Source organism: Jaculus jaculus, chromosome 15, assembly GCF_020740685.1.
Source record: "Jaculus jaculus isolate mJacJac1 chromosome 15, mJacJac1.mat.Y.cur, whole genome shotgun sequence".
NCBI classification, from domain to species: domain Eukaryota; kingdom Metazoa; phylum Chordata; class Mammalia; order Rodentia; family Dipodidae; genus Jaculus; species Jaculus jaculus.
Genome location: NC_059116.1, coordinates 62,480,433 through 62,503,847, shown reverse-complemented (window position 1 = coordinate 62,503,847; position 23,415 = coordinate 62,480,433). Strand labels below are relative to the sequence as shown.

The window sequence follows — 23,415 nt, the reverse complement described above, 5'->3', positions numbered from 1 at the left end:
CAATTTCTAGCAGGAGAATGTCAAGCTATGCAGAATTTATGTTTTGTTTCTTCAGTTTTCCAGGGATGTAGATGTCAAAGTACCCCGGGGTAATTATTCCAGGGTTTCATCAACCTTTGCCGGCTACGCTTCCATTTCCACAGCTAGGCCGATTCTGTGCTTAAATTCATTTACTTTGTTAGTTTTCACAGACTTTCCTGCCATAATTACCACAGTAACTAAAAATGTTAATCAAGCATTTGATTAACCTTTCAATCTCAGAAGAGTTTAAGAATTTCACCATCTCTGGGGTTTTTCTAATAGCATCTTTTTCATTATTTTTATTGAAGGAGGCTAGGAGAAAGCCAGCTCTTCTTTGAAAGGTGGTTTCAGGGATTGCGGCTCTAAAGAATCACCCCACATGCCACCTCACCCCGGAACAAGAATAAACTCTCGGCAGAAATGAAACTCAGGTCAGATGGAGACTGGCCCCTGCTGCCTGCGGCCTGCAGCCTGCGGCCTATCAGCATATCTCAGTCAAATGCTCAGGTGGGCTGCTTCTGAGATCCACTCACGAAGTTTGCTAGCCAACCAGGTCTGCCCCTTACACTGACTATGACTCTAAAGACTGCAGCCTTCCAGTCCCTCCCTCTCTTATCTTGTGGCACAAACCTAGGTGTGTGTGTGTGTGTGTGTGTGTGTGTGTGTGTGTGTGTCTCGCCAGCACTTGCCCTGTGCTGCTCAGACACAGGTGAGTCTGGCCTCTGCCCCTGGCTGGGTGGGGTGGCAGAGCATTGATTGTACTGTTTCTTGAGCGAAACTTTTCTGCTTGCCTCTGCTTTACAGTTTGGGGTAACTTCTCACTTTGATTACATGTATGATTTCCTCTGATCTCCATACCTACCATGTGGTGCTCTGACCAACCCTAGACTTGCTACCTGTGTACTTATTGTAAACTCGGGGTAACCATGAGTGTAACCCTCTTCATCACTCATTTCTCCTCTGAATTTCTTGGTCTCTGCTTTGATATCCTCTTCGGGAAAGCACATGAGAGGCAGAGCCTTCTCAGTCTCTCTACATATACATTTAAGCTTTACTTTTCCATGTTTTCAAGTCTGTTCCAGTCTTTTTCTAAAGACTTCACTTTCTCTTAAATAAATCTTATAAAATATACAGTGTTTCCATATGAGAGTCTGTTTCCTACTTCCCACATGTTTAGCTTTCCTTCTTAGACCCCATCTCCCTTAAATAAATCATACAATTTGTTATTTTCCCCTAAATAAACTTAATAATTTTTCCTTCTTGAGTCCATCTTTATTCTTTATTAACACAAAACTTGGGGCTCATAAATTACGGTTGACCCCTCCTGAACCCCTAAATCCTGCATTGTTATCATTTTATTCCACTTTAAACCTTATATTATTTTTCCATATCACTTATGAAATGTGCATGCAAGTTGGATGCAACCACTGGACAAGAGGCTGAGTATTCAGCGAGCACAGGCTGCAGTTAGATTATTTATAGCTGGTCTGTCCCCACTCATTCCACACCTACATCATTGGCTCTTGGATCTGAAGGACATTCTTTTGTACATCTTCCTGCTGAATTTTAAAGAAATTGCTAACAAAAAACACCATCAGAGCAGCGTCATGGTGGTGCATACCTGTCTTGCTAGCATTTGGGAGGCTGAGGCAAGAGGCCATCCTGAGCTACATAATGAGATTCTGTTTCTAAACAAAACAATAAGAAAATTAACCCCAACATTAGACATCTAATTATGTACAGTATCTACCCAGCAAATAGCAACATAATAATCAGAATAGCATTTCTGAAGCATGCCTTCACCACAGACTAACAGGATTTTTAAAGCCTTCATGGTCCATGGCAGAATCATAAGTTTATGCTCTTGTTCCTTGAGAGCTCATCTATATGGCAGAGTAGCACAGCCAGTGATAGTATAAAGCTATGCTTCTTATACTAACCAAGATAAAACAGATTCTTACAATCTCTATTATTCATTCCCATCACCATAAAAGAGTCAGTTATGATCTCTGGTGACTCCAAAGTCAACTAGACATGTCACAATGATGAGCATGACAATTCTTCCCTTCTTGTGGAGGAGGAGGAGGAGCTATTGAGAAATTGAGACTATTAAGCCAGGTGTGGTGGCACATGCATTTAATCCCAGCACTTGGGAGGCAGAGGTAGGAGGATCACAGAGAGTTCAAAGCCACTCTGAGACTACATAGGGAATTCCAGGTCAGCCTGGGCTAGAATGAAACCCTACCTCAAAAAACAAACAAACAAAAAAGAAATTGAGAATACTATTAATATCAACAAGAAATTTTGCCATTTCTTTACTACCTACTGTCTACAGTGAAAGCCTTCAAACTCTACTTCAGTACATCTCAATTGGCTCGCCAGGTGAAAGACACACCTGTAAAGTCCTATGTTAATTACACAGCATCTGTGCACTCTGTTCTTACAGCAGAAAGAGGTAGATAATACTGTTACAACCATTTCACACATGATAAAACTGGGTTTGAGACATGGCAAGTGAGCTAAGAGTGGCAACTCAGGACTGTAGTCTCAACAGTCAGGAGGCTAAGGCAAGAAATTAGAGAGTTTAAAGCCAGCCTGGACGATATAGCAAGCTTGAGACAGCCTGGGCTACACAGTAAGACCCTGAAATATGGGTTGTAAGAAAAAGGGAAGGAGGAGGGAGGACTAAGAAATGCAGGTTGTAAGCTAGTAGATTTGGTTCTCTCTGGTCTACTTCAGAGTGTGTTAAAATCAAGAAGAGATGCTGTCATTTAAGCCTCTTCCATCAGGTTGCTTTCCAAATGTTTCCATGATAAAATAGGCACTCACAGATTATTGTTAGCAGCTCCTCACCTAGCTACCCAGATATTCCTCAAAAATCTATAAAACAGTTTATGAGTATTAAGTGCCTCAAACTCTCTCAGTGTATAGCTGCAATATTAGAGCTTCTGCCAGTTACTTTCCTGTTGCTAGGCAACATGTCTGATCAGAAGAGCCTTATGGAAAGAACAGGTTTATTTTCAGCTTACAGATCTGAGGGCAAAGTCCGTCATGACAGAGAAAGTATTGAAGAGTGCAGGAAGCCAAGTCAATCCTCACATAAGCAAAGAGGAAGTAGAGACAGCGAGCGAGTGAACCAGGGTAGTAAGCAGGGTAGGGCCATAACCCTCACAGCCCACCACCAGTGACACACTTCCTCTAGCCAGGCTCCACCTCCAAGAGGTTGTTCCACCGTCCTGTCCCTAGCAGCACCAAATGGGAATGAGGTATTTAAACCTGTGTGTTGCTGAGGGAAACATTACATTCAAATCACCACAGAACTCTGACATGTAGGATGTGCAAGGTCTTCTATGAGACCACATGAGCAAGTGTTTTGGTCAATTTGTCCCAGACTCTTGCTGGGTCACAGCTGTAGCCACTTCCTCCGTGCAGTTCAGGTTCAAAAGGGAACTTCCTGTCCTCTGCTCCCAGGGTCCTCAGGCTGCATGAAGATGCAGAACTCAGAAGAGTTCATGAGTTTCCAAGAGCGCCCACTTACAAGGAATAGGAACCCAGCTTGGTCCTCTTAGCCTTCATATCTAAAGATGGAACTGGAAAATGTGTAAACTCGTCTTTGAATCCCAGATGGTCTAATACATATACTTTAGAGAAAGAAACATGTGTCATTAAGTGGTAGAAATGCCACTTTCTTTTTCACCGTAGGTGCTATTTCTTTTGATTTTATTTTTTGATTTATTATTTTAGTCATTTAGAATCTCAGGTCAAAATCTTCCTTCAGTTCCAAGTACAATGCTTTTTAGATGGCCCTGAAGTACTAATGACTCCTTAAAACTGTCACTGGGCGGGACAGAGGGGATAGCCTGCATACTGATGATATGCGGGCTTGTGCTGATAACTCCCAGAACTCTCTTCTGTTTATTACTCTGATTCTCTAATGAGATGTGGGCCACTTAGGGTGAGACAAAGCCTGCAGGCTCTGTGTAAGTCTCAACAAATAACTACATAAATAATGAGAATCTTCAGGAGTTTTAAAATATAAAAAAGCACCTGCCGAAATGCAAGGACTTCCATTCTAACCACTGCTAATAAAGCAGCCCAATTTTTGCCCTCAACGAGACTACAACGTACCTAGGGCAAGTAATATTCCAACTGCTTCTCTCTTGCTTATATTCATTTTATCTTCATTTAAATTTTTAAGGAGCAGAAATATGATGCCCCTTTGTTTTTGCCCTCCAATCCCACCCTACATTGTAAGATTCATTGAATTATTGTGTGATTTCTGTTCTCCCAGAAACTAAATATTGTCATCCTTATCAAAGCAAACTAGATTGCTCACAAGAGACTCTCAAGATTGGGCCTGTTGATGTCAGACCCTCACCTTAGATCTTGGGTGGCCCCATGACAGCTTTACGTAGTGATACACATATTCCATGGCCTTGGGGGAGGGGAGAGTATTCAGAGGTGAAGATCAAGGGACAGGGAGCTCCATATACACAGCTATGGGGAAGCCACCATCCATGCTGGGGTGAGACCTGCTGATGCTAGGGCAGCTCTGAGGTCTCCACACTCCTGTAGCTCCTCACCCATGCTCTCTAAGGAGGCCCAGTAATCTCATCCAATCGACAGGTTGAACTTTGGTGGAGCCTACATTTAGTCTGTTGTTCATAATGTTCAAGATCTACTAGAGAAAATTATAAGGTACTAAGTATCAAAGCCAAGGTTAAAACCCAGGACTCAAATTCTGACTTTCAAACTCACTCCCAGTATAAGCCCCACATAGAACTATGGTGCGCACTGGTCCCCACAAAGAAGTCGGAGAAAATTCACCAGTACAATTTTTTGTAGCCTGAATCACTGTATCTTATTACTCACTGGGCATTTTTAGAATCCTCAGGTTCACATTTGGAATTACCACCTAAGCAATAAGGAAAACCGCAGGAACCCAAAGGGTCTTCCCACTCTGCTCATGTCACACCATACAAACAGCCCCTCCTTGACCACCATGTGCAGTCCTGTGTGTCTGTGTGTCTGCAGGTGGTCCATGCACTCAGCTATGAAGCTGGAGGCAAGAAGATAGAGGAGGAGGAGAACTTTTGTAGAAGAAGGTTGAAACCAAGTCATTCCTTATTATGGCGCACTTAAGGTAGCTGAAGATTGAGAATCTGAATCTTCTAACCCAGTACCTCAGCAGTGTGTACTGGCTTACCAAACATCAAGGTGGCTTGAAACTGTGATTAAATGAACAGTGGTTAAGAGGACAGGTAAAGATACATTTAACTGCACTGCTCTAGCCAGGCTTGGTGTGTAGGATCAGTTGGGAAGCTTTTTCTTTTTCAAAGGCATATTGAGAAAAGCTTGTCTGGAGAGAGAACATTGAAATTCAGGAGAGATAAAGAGCGAGAAAAGTCCAAGCTGCAGGAGAAAAGACTCAGGGGACTCAATAGCTGTCTGTGAGTCCTGGAAGGGCTGTAATGTGATAGAAGAAGCAGTTAACCTCTGTGTCTTCAAGATACAGCATGAGGGTTGTAGCACTGAATGCTGGGTCCCCCAGGTGCCTATGTTGAACAGCCTTCACCAATGTGACAGTATGGAAGACAGGGCTTTTTGGAGGCTATTAGGTTTAGATGAGATCATGTGAATGAGTCCTGGAAACTATGAGGTGACAGAGACACTGGTTGCCTGCCATACAGAGAAACGCCCTGACCTGAACTATGCTGAGACACTAATCGTGGAATTTCAGCCTCCAGAGCTGCAAGGATTAAATATAGTTTTAACCACTCAGTGTGTGGAATTTCATCATAGCTTCTCAAGCTCAGTAAGATACAGGTCAACGTATGCAGCAGTTCCCCATGCAGTTACTGCACAGCCAAGCAGGAGCACATGGCTCAAAGCCACGGGAGTTACATCTTACAAATGGTTACACAAAAATATGGAGAAAACATGGCCTACCTTCTGGAAGCATCCTTACATTCAGAAAGAGAGATTTTAGACGCAACTGGTACCTTTGGGAGCGCTTCAGTATCCAATGAATTGAGGAGGAGTCCCCTGGGCGTTAGGGGAATACTTTGTAAAGACACAGTACCCACCCAGCAGACCACGGGTCCTTAAAAGTTTATTTCCTGAAGGAATTACTTGCCCTGTGTTTGAGACTCACCCTTGGATGTTAGAGGACAGACAGCAGCAGGAGGCCAGAGAAAGCAAGGTTGGCCAGGAAGAGATTGTCAAGATAATCTGCTAAGTGAAGGTTAGGTGATTTTATCTATCATTCCTTTGAAAAACTTCCATACTGATTTCCATAATGGCTGTACTAGTTTACATTACCACCAGCAGGGATGTGATACAGCTGTATCACTCCTGAGAATATACCCAAAGAACTCTGAGTCTGATGTTTGCTTCTACACTGTTCACAATAGCCAAGTTTCATGGTCAGCCTAGGTGACCAGGAACAGATGAAGAAAATGTGGCATATACACAAAATTTTGTTTTACTCAAACAAAGTATACAGAACTTATGTTATGTGTAGTAAAATTGATGGAATTGACTCTGACATATTTTGAGAAATTTTAGAAATTGTGATGAAATATTTTTAAACTGTGATGAATTTTCATATTGTTATACATAATTGAAGAGAAAAGTGTCCAATTCCTTTCCTGTGGCTCAGGGAAGATACAGCCAGCAATATAGATTAGGGGGCAGAGGGCCAGATAGAGTCAAGGTTAAGGCTAAAAATTTCTGCTCAAGCAGAAGGTAGCTTGGGCCTAGATAAACCAAAACAAGAATAATAAAATAACAAAAAAGTAAAACGTAGTCAAGAAAAGATGAGAGTTGTGGTGAAAATATTGACACAAATACATAGATTTGAAACACAGGGTATGAAACTGTTAACATTTGGTGATTGAAAATGGGCTCTGATGGCAAGGGTCAGGCTGGGGTTTCTGACCGAGGTCCCTGGAAGGAATGTGTCGCCTCCAAGGAAGATACAGACAAAGTGGCGAATAGAGAAATGGACCATTGATAACAAAGGTACAGCGCTTGTCCATACAGACACTTGGAATGAAAATTGGACCAGTTAGCAGCAGTAAAAATGGAAGTTAGACTGTGAAAGAAAAGAGCTGTAAAGTCTTTGGAAACAGGGTAGGGATTCAGCAACCCGGCTAGCTTCAGATGCTTTTTTGGAATGGGCACAGAGCCAATGGTGAATGGAATATTCTAGAATCCCCCTAGCGCTCCACTCGCCTCATTATCCCCTACCTTTTCAAAACTGTTAAAGTCAATTGCAAATTATATAAGTGTGGAAATACAAAGGCTAAAAATACAAAACCAACTGCTAAGGTAAATGCTAAGGTTTTCTGAATATATTTTAGTTTTCAGACAAAGCAAATCCAGGTCACTGCCATTGCTGTACAATATGTGAAATGAATGTAGTTAATTTTTCTAAAGTCTCCTTGAATTATACTTTAATTGGGCATGATATTTTTAAAGAATGAAAAAGGGCTGGGCGTGGTGACGCATGCCTTTAATCCCAGCACTTGGTAGGATCGCTGAGAGTTTGAGGCCACCCTGAGACAACACAGTGAGTTCCAGATCAGCCTGGACTAGTGTGAGACCCTACCTCAAAAAGCCAAAAACAAAGAAAGAAAGAAGACAAAGACATGTTTGCTGTTTTGTAGATCCTGTCTGGAAACACACTGAGATCCTCGAAGTCTACCCTACAGAGTTTTATAATTAAAATGCCCAGTCTTACATGCCAGCCAGCAGGCTTCTCTGTAAAGCATTTCTTGAGGTAAATGTTCTAGTATATTTTGTGTTGAGCCACCTCATTTCTTTTATGTATTCTCCTGTGCATGTGTGTTTGGAGGCCAGAGGACAACCTTCAGCATTTTTTTAAGAATGATGTCCACCTCTTTTTGGGACATAGCTTCTGACTGGCCTTGAGTCTGTAAATGACTAGCCATCAAACTGCAGGGATTCATCTGTCTCTGCCTCCCCAGCACTAGTGTTACAAGTGTCTGACACCCCACACAGCTTTTTGTTGGATGGGGTTTGAGGATCAAATTCAGGTCCTCATGCTTGCAAGGCAAGCACTTTACTGACTGAGTTATCTGCCCAGTCTGGGGCCACTTTCTTTTATAAATGGTCTTATTATTTCATAAACTCCACTCCCTTCCTAGACCAAGTACAAACTGCATACTGCAATAATATTTCATGAAATATGCCTCAAGTGGCTTTGTCCCCCACACTGGATGGTAGTCAGTATCTTGCACAGTGAGTGATCAGGTACGTAGGTCATGATCATGGTCATTTAATGAGCCTGATTCTTTCACCCAGTGTATTTGAAGTACTCAACGAATCAACTCCCTCATCTCAATCTCTCATCTCAGGCATCCTTCCAAAACACCTTTGAGGTTCACTGTGGAATTCCCCTTTCTATTCTTTGGCTTTAGCCCCAGACTCCAGTTCTGGTTTTTCTTGCCCTCTGGGAACTAGACATCTATGTTCCTGCTTTTGGCGTCTGGCTTCTTTCCAGATCTAAGCTTTTCATCTCTGCCCTTTAGCTTTGGCCAACAGCTTTTCAAATATGAATTTCCTCCTTGGATTTGCCATCCCTTGCTGTAGATTGTAATTGAGGGTTGAATAATGCTAGGCTCTGTGTACAATTAGGTTGACTCATTTTCATTTTTAGTCAGACCTCAGAACATGTGACTTCAGCAGTTCTCCTGAAAAGGAGGGACAAGCACCTAGCATTTCATATGGTGGTAAGACCTCGTCTACTGAAAATAATGCTCTTGGTGGCTATGACTTATAAAGATGCTAGTATTTGTGGCCTGTTTTCCATCATGAAAAGATCAAGGAAAGTTCAAATAGAGCAAACTGAATAGGAAGTGTCAGGCCTTGGAAGTGCATGGTACAATCTCTGAGATGATCACAAAAGGAAAACTGGGACATATATGTTTATACTTCTCCATGGACAGAGGATTAGACCTGAAACTTTTTATTCATTTACTGCTTTATTGCTACATCATGGACTTGCTGTGTTTGTAATAGATGTAATAGATGCCAAGAGTGTAAAGCATTTTTAAAAATATATATATTAACAGTAAGATAGGGAAATAACCACAGCTGTCTTGTAGTGAGAAGCGTGCATATAGCTGATGTTGTACTAAGCATTTTACATAGTGAATATTTGCAAAAATTCACTGATGCCAGAATTATCTCTAATTTACCAATGAAGAGATAGATGAGAAGTAGCTGGGTGTAGGGGCTGCTCCACATAGCAAGTTCCAGGCCAGCAAGGGCTTTACGGTCAGACCCTGTCCCAAATGGGGTGGGGACTGAGGAGATGGCTCAGCCTAAGCATGAGGATCACCAGCACCCATGTGAAAGCCAAGTGTGGTGGTGCATGCCTGTAATTCCAGCACCAGACAGGCAGAGCTAGGAGGGTTCCTAGGGCTTGCTAACTTAGCTGTCTAGCTGAATCAGTGAGCTCCAGGTTTAATGAGAGATCCTGTCTCAGAAAATAGGGTAGACATAAATTAAAGAAGGCACCAGACATCAACTACTTGCCTCCACATGCATATTCATACATTTGCACACGTACCTATAGACACAAGTGCACACATACATATACATGCATGCGTGAACAACATACTCACCAAAATAAAAAAGTTCTAGTAGTAACTCATTGATAAGACCAGATAAGGAGGACAGTAGTTCTCCTTAGTCCTACAACTATAACAAATGTCCCAGAGAATACAAAGAAACTGGAACCTTTGCATATCACTGTCAGAACTATAAAATGGTGTGGTCACTTTGGAAAAGCAATTCCTCAAGATATTAAGCGTGGAACTATCATATAACCCAGTAATTCCATCCCCAGATGTATATAAAAAATGAAACACATATTCACAAACACATTCATGAAAAATATCACCCCAAATAACCAAAAGTGAAAGCAAACCTCATGGTCACCATCCAATGAGCAGCAAAGTAAATGGCACATCCATGTGATAGGATCCTGCTGGGTAAGCTACCAGAGGATGTATTGATATCTGTCACAATGGTGGACCATCCAAAGAGCAACAAAGTAAGTGGTACACTCATGTGATATGATAAGTTGAAGGAGGAGTACCAATGCATGTCACAATGGTGGATCCTGGAAACATTGTTTCAAGTGACAGAAGCTACTAAATAAAGGTCACCATGTTGTAAATATTCCATATACTTGAGATTTCCAGGACAGAGAGACTCATAGAGACAGAAGGTAAGTCATTAGTTGCTAAGGTCTAGAGGGAGACAGAATGGGAAGTCACTGTTAGTGGGAACAGGTACTTGGGGTGAAAATGAACTGTTCTGGAGTTAGTGGTGACGGCTGCACAGCTCTGTGACACATGAAGACACGCTGCACCGGTGTCGAGCATGCAGTCCACACTCAATCCATCTTCCTTTGCCTTTGTTTTTTCAGACCCAATCCATCAGTCCCTCAGTTCTCCTACAGAGGAACTACACTTTTGAGAAAGAAAGAGAAAAACAATACTTGGGAAACTTGTCATGATATAGTACCTAGCCCCTAATGCATTACATTGGTAAGAGAGAAAGAAAAGCTGAGACAACTTACATTGAACTTTGAAAAACAAGGGAGAGGGAAGGAAATTCAAGAACCTGATACAGGGTAGATATTCAATGCACTTGAAAATGTGCATAACCTTGAATGTACTTTGCAATTTTGAAGAGTTCATCCTAGCTGTGCCTCAAAGTCCTACGGAAAACTTCTCCATAGACTGGCAGCCATCGAAGAGTCTAAGAAGATCGTGTGGGCCATTTTCAACACAGGATCTGTGCCTGTCTGTCCAAGAAGAATTCGCAAAGACCAAATTCTAGCAGCAATTCAGATACACGTAGTGTTTCCTTGCATGGCTAATGTGTGCACTGGTACCTTTACCTTTATGGAAAAGGGGTTCATCTGTTTGCCTAGAATAGAGAAACTAAGCCCCAGTAAAATGTACAATAATATGACAATCAAAGCAAAGAGGAACTCATTTGCAATGTAAACTCAGTTAAAAGGAGCCTGCTGAAGCACTGAGTAGCCTTAAGCACTGAGATTCTGTACTGATGCTTAAACAATACAATGTAAGGATGCAGCCATTGCAGGCAACGTTATGTAGACCTGAGGTTCAAAATCCGGGGCCTCTTGAAAGGGGACTTCTCTGACATGGAATGTGAAGCCTGCAATTCAGACTAAGCACATGCAGGCAGATAAGTTTTACAACAGAATTTAGAAGGGCAGTAAATCCCACAGGAGTCTGATGCATTCTTTACTGCAAGGTTTATGTTCCAAAAACTAAGAAGAGGAACCAGTCAATAATGTACAAGAGCCAGTTCTATTATTAAACACGACAGAGGAAACGACATGCTGTGGTCTTGTTGCTTTTCTAAATGCACAGGCATGCTGAGCAGCATGCCAAGCAGGAGATGAATGACAGGATATTAACAGTGAAAAATGTCTTGATGCAGAGGAAATGGGGAAAGGAGGCTTTTTCAATCTGACAAGTGACCTAAAACACCTACCATAAAGGGCATGCATCTTCTTAAACTTGAAAAAAATAATATGCACATTGCTTTCAGCTGTCCTCATAGTCACCCTGCATGAATCATAAACAGCAACAGTTAAGGGAATAAAAAAAAGAAAAACAGTGGCTCAGATAAATGAACATGTTCATGTATAATCAGAAGGAGTGTGTAAGAGATCATGTTGGCTTCCCTGTAGCAAAGACTTCATCAAACCCAGTGCGTAATTCAAGATGCAATAAAATTGTTTCCATGTAATATTTGTCTGTAACTAAATAATCAGGCACAAAAGTACAAAGCCTAGAACATAAATACTAAGCTGACTGAATTAAAAAAAAGTCACTAAGTGGCACCAAAAATAAATGCTAGTGTTGCTTTTGGAGAAATGTGGTTTGTGCATGGTGTGTATGCTTGATATGTTGTGTGTGGGTTTCATGGTGCACATGTGGGAGTCAGAGGACAACTTTTGGTGTTAGTCCTCGCCTTTTGCCTCATCTGAAACAGTCTCTCATTGCTCAGCCCTTCACTGGCCATACTAGCTGATCCATCAGTTTGTGGCAGATCTCCTCCCTCCTCCTCCCTGGCTGGGATCAAAGACTCCCACTACAGTGTCTGGCTTTTTATGTGGGTTCCAAGAATCCAAACTCAGGTACTAATGTTTGCATGGCAAAGGATTTAGCCATTGATCCATATCCCCAGCCCAAATTTTTATTTTATTTTTGAGAATTTCATTATGTTTATATAATGTATTTTGATAACATTCACGCCCATTACCCTCTATTACCCCCTCCCACTCCTGCTAAAAGTCTTTTTTTTTTTTTCCTGACTAACCCCCTTCCTACTTTCATGTCTTTTTTTTTTTTTTGTGACTCACTAAGTTAAACTAGAATTGCTTGCATGAGCTTGGATGGGGGGTTATTTTATAGATATGGGCAAGTTACCAGTGGCTATACCACTGAGGAACATGACTTTTCCATTAATTGCCAATAGTTTCTCGGGGAGAGCTACAGTCTCTTCCATCCATGATGGAAGGTTAACACACTCAGTCTTGCACAGGAAACCACAACTGCTGTGAGCTCATGAGTGTGACGGCCATGTCATGTCCCGAAGACAGTGTTCCATGGCACTGTTCCCCATACCCTGGCTCTTCCTTCTACTTCTTCCATGACATGCCTGAGCCTTGGGTGGGTAATATAGATGCTCCATTTAGGTCAGACACACAAAAGTCACTGTTGCAGCTACCTTCTTGTTGTTGGAACAGAACACCTGACCAAGAGCACCTTGTGGAAAGAAAGGGTTTATTTTGGCTTACAGACTTGAGGGGAAGCCCCATGATGGCAGGGAAAATGTGGCATAAGCAGAGGGTGGACATCACCTCCTGGCCAACATCAGATGGACAAGAGCAGAAGGAGAGTGAGCCAAACATTGCCGGGGAAAAAGCTGAAGCTGGCTATAACAGGCATAAGCCTGCCCCCGAGAATACATTTCCTCCAGGAGGCTCCAATTCCCAAATTCCCATGAGCTGGGGAGTTAGCATTCAGAGCACATGAGTTTATAGGGTACCTCTAAATCAAACTATCATGGTCAGTTATTGTCAGCACATTCACCAGCTATGCATATCTGTATTAAACTCCACTCACTGAAAAAAAAAAAAAAAAAAGAAAGAAACTTCTATGATCAAGGCTGAGAGCAGCACTAGCCTATATTTATCAACATAAATATTTAGAAGGCAGTTTGACAATTTGTCCGTTTAGCATAGCAACACAATAGGTTTCCCCCTAGGACCTAGGACCTCCTCATTCACAGGTTTTGATCAGATTTACAGTACCAACCATGAAATCCCTCAATAGAGAAAATGTTTTAAAGATAACTGAAAACTGTGTTGGTGAAACCATGTTTGGTTTTTCAGTTCTATGACTTCTTTCAATACACTAATTAACTTATTAATTTACTGATTTACAGAATTTCTACCCTTGTATCAAATTAAATCATCTAATGACACTGTTTGACAATGGAAATACATTGTTTTTTTAAAAAATAACATATGTAACATGGCATGCAGGTTATTTTCTTTAGCACAATATATATATTTTTTAATTTTTTGTTTATTTTTATTTGTTTATTTGAGAGCAACAGACAGAGATAGAGGCAGAGAGAGAGAGCGAATGGGCATGCTAGGGCCTCCAGCCACTGCAAATGAACTCCAGACGCATGTGCCCCCTTGTGCATCTGGCTAACGAGCCTCCATCCAGGGTCCTTAAGCTTTACAGGCAAGCGTTTAACCACTAAGCCATCTCTCCAGCCCTAGTACTATGTTTTTTTAAGGAGGAAAATAAAAACAGCATACTGGCTGTTATTTTAGGAATATCAAATGAATCTGTAATTCACAGCACTTGGATCTTGTTTTACATTTTTAACATAAGAAAAAGGAATGATTTTCAAGAAGTTTTTAACATAAGAAAAAGGAATGATTTTCAAGAATTTTATCAAACTAAAGGGGGTAATTCAAGATTTAATAAAATTGTTACCATGTAGTAGTTGTCTATAACAAAATAATTAGACACAAAATACCTGCTTTACATGTCATTTGAAATGTATCTCATTTGCATGAGTCTCCAGTGCGAACATTTACATCATGGCATTATTTTATGCCACTAGTTTTCAACAAACATGATTGATAATTTTTTATCCCTTGGATTCCAACTCATGTTTTAGAAACATAAGGATGTTTAAAGAAAATAGTACTTGTGGATCAAAAAAAAAACCCTAAAAACAAAATAATACCATACGTACTTCTGCGGGGGGGGGGGAGGTGAAAGTAACATTAAAATTAAGTAAGTTGCTGTGTACCTACTATTTCTGTAATTGGTTACACAAATGAATACCGTTCTTTTAAGTTAGAAAGCTATTTAAGGAAGATAATGCAGTAATTACCATGCAATTTACCTAGGGAACCTAAGATCCCTAAGACCCTCTGCTGGGATAAAACCTGCTTACCAGAAATTTCCTGAGTATCACAAAGAGTTTTCAAGGGTAAAGTTGAAGAAGTGGGAAGGAGGAGAAATGGGCCCTTCTGACTTCAACTTAAACACTGCAATGTTACTGTCACGCATCTAAGCGTCATGAGCAAGTAGTGATTCAGCCCACGGCTTACAAAAGTAAGGGAGGATTGAGGAGGACAGTAACTTCTTAACTGGATTCTAGGCAGATGTCCCACAAATCATACTACAAATTGGCTTGTGAGGAAAAACTTCTAATAGAAAATTTAATAGTTTTCAAAGCAAAGAAGTCAATGTGGATGACTTTGTACAACAACATTTAAGTGAAAATAGGCCAATAAAAGCTGGAGTAAAGCATCTTCACCATTCACTTAAATCTCTCTTTAATGGGGTTCAGTTATGATCTCCTGAAAACAGCAATTCACAGTAAGATTTAGGATGTCTATATAAGAGGATGGAGTAATTGGAAGCCGGGTGGATGCATATGTGGGCTTGTGTCCCCATGCCCTCATGGAACACAGAACTCAAATCCCCCAGCAAAGAGAGCCTCCAGTCCAGAGTCCTTAGTCCTTCAGAAGAAGTCTTAAAGTCCCTGAGAATCTGGTATTAATTATGGATCCTGTTCCCCAGCACATGCACAAAATTTCACATACAATGTCAAGGGCTTTGGGAAACTCATGACATGGACTTTGGATTAAGGACCTTTCCTGTTGGGGCTGAGGAGTTGGTTTAGTCTGCAAAGTGCCTGCCACACAAGTATGATGACTTGAGTTCAGATTCCACCATCCATGTAAATACTGAGGGGATGTGATCACCTGCATGTAATTCCAGTGTGTAGGAGCTGGAGACAAGGGCAAGGTGTCTAGCCAGACTAGCTGAATTGGTGAGCTCTGCCGTCAAGTGAGAGATTCTGTCCCAATAAGTAAGGTGGAGAGCAACTGAAGAAGACGCTGACATTAACCTGTGGCCTCTCCTCACGGATATGCATACTTGTGCCCAACACAAACATGCATGCATGTCATATAGACATGTGCTAAAGCAAACAAAAAAAAAAACCTGTCATCTTAAACTTATCATATTTCTTGGTAAAAATGAGAAAAGTAAGAGATTCTGATACCAAAGTTCTCAAGCCACAATTAAATGTTGAATGAGTGAAAGATTAAGAATCTGTAAAGGAAAAAAACTCATTAGAGTGTGAAAGAAACCCTACTGAGAGGATGGGCATCCCAGGCCACAGTCTTCACACATGATGGCATTAAACTGCAGTGAGTTTTCTTTCTTGAACAGTGTATTTTCTCTTAGCATTGATGTTTCCCGACAAAGGAAAGGTTTTCTCTATCCAGTTGTCCCAAGCTCCATTCAATATCCTGTCAAGAATGGGCTGTTCTTCTCAAAAAGTATTTCCCCTTTGAACACTCTTTTTTAGCACTATATGTCCCTTTATTTACTATGAGAGAAAAGAAGAGAAGAGAAGAGAAGAGAAGAGAAGAGAAGAGAGAGAGAGAGAGAGAGAGGGAGAGAATGGGCATGTCAGGGCCACCAGCAGCTACAAACGAACTCCAGACACATGTGCCACCATGTGCATCTGGCTTACCTGGGTACTAGAGAACCAAACCTGGGTCCTTAGGCTTCACAGGTAAGCACCTTAACTGCTAAGCCATCTCTCCAGTCCCCTTTTGAACACTTTCTATATCAGCAGCACCATGACTGTCCCAATCAACTAGAAGCAAAATTCCATTGATTTGATTTTTCTTCTTCAATTAGAGAGCTGGAAAGTAATAAGCACCCAAGTCCTACAAGTTCTGATCACATGGCCGTCTATGGACATGACAGGCACTGGGCATGCAGAGGTAAGATGGGTCACCTGGCTCTCTATGGACGTGACAGGCACTGGACATGCAGAGGTAAGGCCCTTCATGCTCTAAAGAACTCAAAGTCAAGTGTCTCTCCCTTTATACTTTCATAGTTACCAGTGATGTTTTCAGTTCTCATTTTCCTATATTCACTTTCCTACAGACAGACCCTTAGCAGTCTCACTCCTTTGAACCCTTCACTATCTCCTAACATCTCAATTCAAGGAACATGGTGCTGAATGAATACTTTCACTAATGCAATGAATTCTTCATGTAATTCCCCAGCTAGGAATTCCCCTACTGGATTGCTGGTACCTACAGAAGGCCTGTGGTAACACACCTGGTAATTAGAGCTCTGTGCCTCATTTAGGTCTTTCCTCACTCTGGTGGTTTAATTATACAATGTCTCCCATAGCCTCGCGTGGCTGTGATTAAGCTTCATTCTTAACCCCCAGTTTGTGTGGCCTTTAGGAGGTAGAGTCCTCTTGGGGAAGGTGTGTCACTGGGAGCAGACCTTGGAATTTCATGTCCAACCCTGAGTGTCAGTGCTAGTTAGCTCGCCCTCACCCCCTGCCTCTATGCTGTGATGCCCATATGTCTGTTCCTGCCTTGCTTCCCCCATTATGATGAAACTTCCCCGTGAAACTATACGCCAAAAGAAATCCTTTCCTTCAATAAGCTACTTTTGGCCATACAACTTGTCCAGCAATGAGAAAGTAACTACTGTACTCATCTTCCGATACTCATCCCCTTTATACCAAGTAGAAAGCAGTGCAAGTTCACAGCTCCTGCCTGCAGCACTATAAACTAACCAGGCTTTATTCCTGACTCATCATTCCCAAATTGGTCTCTTCTCCTTTTCTGCCATCTTCAGAGCTCCAGCTCAAGCCCTGCCTCTTTCTAAAAAATAGTTCAAGAACTATACCCCACAATGATTTTGCACTAGTATAGCAAAGCATTTGTCTAAAATGAGCATTTGAAGATTAAATTTCCAGTGTTCATATTTTATTTCTTGGCTCTCTAAACTTTACATTTTGTTTATTTTCATACACACATCCACTTAGCTATGTATTGAGACAGTTTTTCACACACCATGTGCCATGCAGTGAAAGGGTTGACAGTGCTTTGACACAGTAAGTCCTAAAATTTTTGATGAATAATTACACTCCCCATGATAGCAAAGAGGATGTTTATTTAAGAAGAGAATGGCTTGTAAACTGTCATTTTATTTTTTAGCCCACTTGACCACAAAAATCCCATAATTTTAATAGTCCTTAGGTGTCAGTTGTAGGCAGTTTCAACAATTTGGTTTCAGAAGGATTTATTATATATTCACTTGCTCACTTTTTTTTAGAATTTAATGTAGCTCTTGTAATGGCTGCTCAAAGAATGTTATTGCCTTTTCAAAATGTACATTTTATATTCATTCAGTTTGCCATAAAATGCTATAAATAAATCAGATGGAAAAGTATTTAGCTACTTGACATCTATAATAACAGGGGTGTTTCTATAATACCAGATTTGTAGGTAGGCAGAGAGTACCATATTTGATCATTATGATTTGATTGCACAGACTTCTGTTGAGAGTTTACATCATTTAGCTAACAAATATGTACATAAAATGCACATTATGATATAATACATATTCAAGTAAATAAATAAATGTCACTGTGACTATTCTCTTGGATGACAACAAACAATAAATGGTGTAGCCCCAGATGTTTACTTCAATTTGCCCTGAAAGGATGACTAGGCTGGTGGGTAATCACCATGGTTACTGATACACTCCTTTCATGGAGATGGCACTGAGGGAAAACTGTACCATCGATCATATAGCTTCCATCTATTATAATCTACAGCAGAGATGCTCATGTATCTTTGCATTTAAAAGGTCTGACAATTCTTGATATTTTTTTAAAAAAGGAAAGAAAAATAAAACATTTAAAGAGAAAATATTTTTCACTTGAGTCAGAGATTGTGTGTGAGTGCTCACAGAGATCATTTAAGGCTCTGAGTAATGCCATTGTCTTCCACAGAAGTTTCACTTTTTACTTCTGGTAGTTATCTAGGCTAAGGGCAGATCTATTAAATCCAAATGAGGATGGAAATTATTTAAATGCAGGCTCCAGTACTCTGAGACCTGGCCTGGACTAAGGCTTGCTGGGAGCTCTGCTCAGCTTCTCTGCCTCTCCATCATGTCTACACCCATCAGGTGTCCTCCCCCAGTGCTAGGCTCCCCTCCTCAGGTGCCCCTCCTCTTCGGGCTCTTAGCCTTGTAACTCAGCAGCTGTCCAGTGTCATCACACAGGTATCCCACGTACTTGGTTTTGCTTACCTTGCCCTCAGGAGGTTTGGTCTGAGCCAACCTCACAACCAAAAGTTGAAGTCCGCCTGCCCCTGCTTGATTGTTGCTGTTACTTCACAAACCTGTCTAGCTAATCATCTTAAAGTGGCCCTCCATAGCTCATTCAGTCACTGTGTCCCGCTTCCTCTTTTGCTCACTCTGCATGTATGAAAAGGTCTCTGAAAACCAGTCTTTCCCCTTGGATCCTGTGATCATTTAGGTTAAGATTGTGCAACTTTCTATCAGGCCTCCCAACACCAGGAGCTCTCAGCCTGCTCTTGAATAGAACTATGTAGCATAAAACATTCAGGACCCAAAATAGTCAAAGTTAAATAGCTATAGAATCCAAGTCTTTACTGTCACTGTGTTTTGCTGTGATCAAAATACTTGACAGAGGGCAAGAGAGATGGATCAGTGGTTAAAGGCACTTGTTCGCAAGGCCTGATGGCCCGGGTTTAACTCCCCAGTACCCATGAAAGCCAGATATATTGGGTGGCACATTTGTCTGGGGTTTGTTCACAGTGACAGAAGACTGGTACACCCTTACTCATTCTATCTGTCACTGTCTCTGTCTCTTTCTCTGTCTCTCTCTCTCTTAAATAAATATTTTTTTTAAAGATGTGGTTATTAAAAGACACCTGACAGAAATACCTTAAAGAGGGAGGAATTTATTATTTTTTAATTGTTTATTTTGGCTCACAGTTACATGAGTCTCAGTGCATGGCTTTGGGCCCTGTACTCTCGAACAGAGCATCATGGCAGTGGGAACATGTGACCAGGGAGCTCCTTCCCCACATGGCTGACAGGAAGCGGAGGGACAGTACCCACGGACCAGGTATAACGTTAAAATTTTCCTAACTGCATTTCATCTGCAGTTTTCAGAACCTCCTGATCAGGACCTAGCATTCAACACATAAGCCTGTGAGGAACATTTCCTATTGAAACAACAGCAGCACCTCTCACCCTGAAATGACCAGAAAGATGCTTAATGGCGTCCCACATGAAATCATGACGTCCACGTGTCTATCCACAACACTTGGAGTCGTGACCCCATCAGAAGCTACTCTTTTACCTAGGAGGCTAAGCAGAGCACCTTCATATTGGAAGTAGAACCAGAGAATTTTTCTAACAATACTAGTTTATACTGACTACAGGAGGAGCAGGCAGAGCCAAGTACCACACAGACAAGAACTGCCTTCCAACAGAAATGGGAACCGAGTAGCAAAATCTCGTCAATAAGAAAAACTTAATGCTTGTTGACATGAGCCTACAAGCAAGGCGTGTCAGAACCTGGACAATAAAACAGCAAACAAACCAGAATGATACAGACCAGGCAAACATTGAGACAGGAAAGCAAGCTCTGTATGTGGAAGAACTGGGGTTGAGGTAGAAAATGAGTACCTATGCTCCCAGAAGCACATCATTTTGAGAAAAGTCTTTTCTTTTGTGTGTGTGTGTGTGTGTGTGTGTGTGTTTCAGGTAGCTTCTCAGCCTAGCAAAGGATGAATTGGAACTAACTCTATAGCCCTGAGGTGGCCCTGCACCCACAGCGCCCCTGCTGCCTGAGCCTCCTGAGGGATGGGACTGAAGATGCGTGTCACCAAGCCCAGTTCACTGCTTATTTCTATGGGGGAGGTTACAAGTCCTCCAAGAAGAGAAGACAGGTTGATGTTGGGCTTGGTTGTTGTTTCTTTTTGAACCAAGGTCTCCTTATGTAGCCCTCCTGGCTGGTCTAGTTACTCACTCTGTAAATTAGGCTAGCCTCAAACTTATGGCAATCCTCCTGTCTCTGATTCCCCCAGGTACTGGCATTATAGGTCTGTGCTACAGTACCTTGCAGATGGCTGTGCAGTGGTCACTGGCAATCTAGGTTTGCAAGGTTCATGGAACCTCAGTGAGTTAATACCTATGGTACCTTATACTCCTTAGCACCACTGATGTTACAAAACTCAAGAGAAAACCAAAAGAAAATATGCAGAAAGGAAATGAGGTTTTATTCCAAAGTAGTAAGATTGTAGGTGATTTTTCTCTCATCCATGTTTTCCAATAGTTTCCTATTGTCATTATATTTTAGTTACAAAATAATTGTATAGAAAATTTAAATGTTACAAAGAAATAACATCTTCTAAAACATAGCTAAAAGGCAGAATAAAATCTTTTTTTTTAAACATGGACTTTTTTGTAATTGGCTTTAATAGCAAAATTATAAATCTGTATACGCAAAGGAGATAGAGGCTTCACACAAGGGCCTTAGGACTCAGCCATTCTGACTGCCAGTTGGCCCCTCCTATTTTCATTTTAACAAGATGTTGCTTTTTCCTAAAACTCAGTGAACAAAACATTTTTCATTCATTTATATAAAAAAAAATCTTACCTAAAATTCTCATATTCTTCCACTTGTCGTTTCCATGGACAGCTCTGTATCGTGGTGATAATCTGAAGGTAGTCATTTTCTGAATATCTGCAAGTTAAATGTCATTGTCACTAAAAAATAAACAATCACATAGTTTTCTGAGGATACATGTAATCTACTCAGTAGAGCCCAGAAAGCAAGAAAAATTAACTAAATAGCATGTTCTCTTCTAAACATCTTAAGAACATACAACTAACAACTTGTTGTTATGTTGGTTTAGGAATGAGTAGATTTCACATTTCATAAACAGAATATACATTGCATATTGTGAAAACACACCAACTCTTTCTCTGACTCTCTCATACACACATATACAAACTTATAGCTAATTCATATTACTTTTAACTCAATGACACAGAAATACATGCCTCCTAAATGTTTATCATAAGTACAGAATATTTTCTGTTAGACTCTACATTCATAGATTTACTTTGAAATATATAGTTAAACCTCCCACAAAATGATCATGTTGAGTTTTTTGTTTGTTTCTCTTTTTCTTTTTCTTTTTTGTTTTTGTTTTTGTTTTTGTTTTGAGGTGGGGTCTCACTCTAGCTCAGGCTGACCTGTAATTCACTATGTGGTCTCAGGGTGGCCTCAGACTCATGGCAATCCTCCTACCTCTGCCTCCCAAGTGCTGGGATTAAAGGCATGTGCCACAACACCTGGCTCTCATGTTGAGTTTTATTCCTGTACAATACATTTAAAAAGCCAGATTGTGCTAAGGTGAGAGAGACGTATATAGGCATCAAAAATGATAGACAAAATAATATAGTCAGATGAGATGCAGGGGAGGAGGCTCACAGTCCCTTGGCTATCCTACAATCTCAAATCACACCACTAAGTATTAAATCCTAAAGCACAAAATAAGGTTTCAACTTTAAGTGGGCCACTGGAAATGCAAATAGCCCTTTGAGTGAAAAAGCCCTTAAGTTTTCTTTGAATTCATCTGTCAGCCATTAGTTGCCAACCATTACAGATCAAGTTTGCACAGTGAGAGAGAGTATGTGTTGGTGAGGGTGTGGAGAAGGGAGCTGGGAGTGAACAGCCTTGTCTGGAAGAATTAGTCATCCACCTACATAAATAAAATGACTATTCTCCACAGTTTATCTCTAAAAGAAAGTATATATGAGAAGCAGGGAATATAGATATTCAAGTAAGTCCTTTGTCCCTGAATTTGCCTTCCCCTTGGTTTCCCTTCCTTCAATAATGCTACCTGCAGGAATCAAGCCGTCCTCCAACCCCCTCAAGCAGCCGTCCTCGCTGCAGTCCCACTGCAGGGTCCCCCTGTACTAACCGCAGGCAAGGGGACCCAGGCCAGTGTAGCCCCCTGTGCCGCTGCGTGCAGGGAACACCGGCCCACTCGCCACCTCACATTCCACCGCCGTCCCACTCGCCGCTGCCCCCAGCCTGTGCCCAGACCCAAGCCAGTGGACCAGCACAGCTCCACTCATGCATCCAGGATGGGGAACACTATCCCACTCCCTGCTGCCCGCCATCAACGTGGGGGACCCAAGCCAGCCTATCTGCACCCACACTTCAGGCTCAGGATCGCCACCCCACTTGCTGCCACCCCCCACCTCTGTGCTTGGACCCAGGCAGGCCACTGCAGCTCCACTCACGCCTCCAAGACCGGAACAGCTCCCATTCGCTGTTGCCCCCTATCCCCTCGCAGACCTAGGCAGGCCAGATTAGCTCCACTAGCACATCCAGGTTCAGGAGCACCATCGTACTTGCTGCCTCCCTGCACTCCCATGTGTGGACGCAGACAGGCCAGATTAGCTCCACCCACATCTCAAGGCTCAGGAACAATGCCATCCCACAGGCCATCACCTGACCACACCCCTGACCACTTTGGGCCACCTGACCACGTACTACCATACCCCAAATCATGGAACAAGCTCCTACATCAGGTCCTTGGGTCCCCACCAGAGCCTCACAGGCTCCTTCCCTCTGAGTAGGTAGGCACAATTGCAACTAGAAACCTAGTTGAAGCAAACATAAAAGGAAATAACCACTGAACACACTTCAAGGGTAGAAGATAGCTTCCTCCCAAATTAAATAAGGTTCCTACACTGTGATGGGCAGACCACAGTGCAAAAGGAATAAACTGAAAAACCAAATGCAAGTAAATCCAATAAGAGCTCCCATTCCCACAATGAATGTCTCTAATCAAAAAAGAGAAATTAGGATCACAACCCCAAATGAAGATATAAGCTATGC

The 23,415-nt window shown here is 41.7% G+C and overlaps 1 protein-coding gene across 1 annotated transcript in view; it reads right to left on the bottom strand.

Moving 5' to 3' along the window:
• The window catches only part of St8sia6 (ST8 alpha-N-acetyl-neuraminide alpha-2,8-sialyltransferase 6), a 156,579-nt gene that overhangs the window by 13,053 nt on the left and 120,111 nt on the right, over window positions 1-23,415 (bottom strand). The window contains exon 6 of the mRNA XM_045134763.1: window positions 21,157-21,243. Coding sequence (XP_044990698.1) covers window positions 21,157-21,243 — 87 coding nt within the window. The remainder of the gene's footprint in view (window positions 1-21,156; window positions 21,244-23,415) is intronic.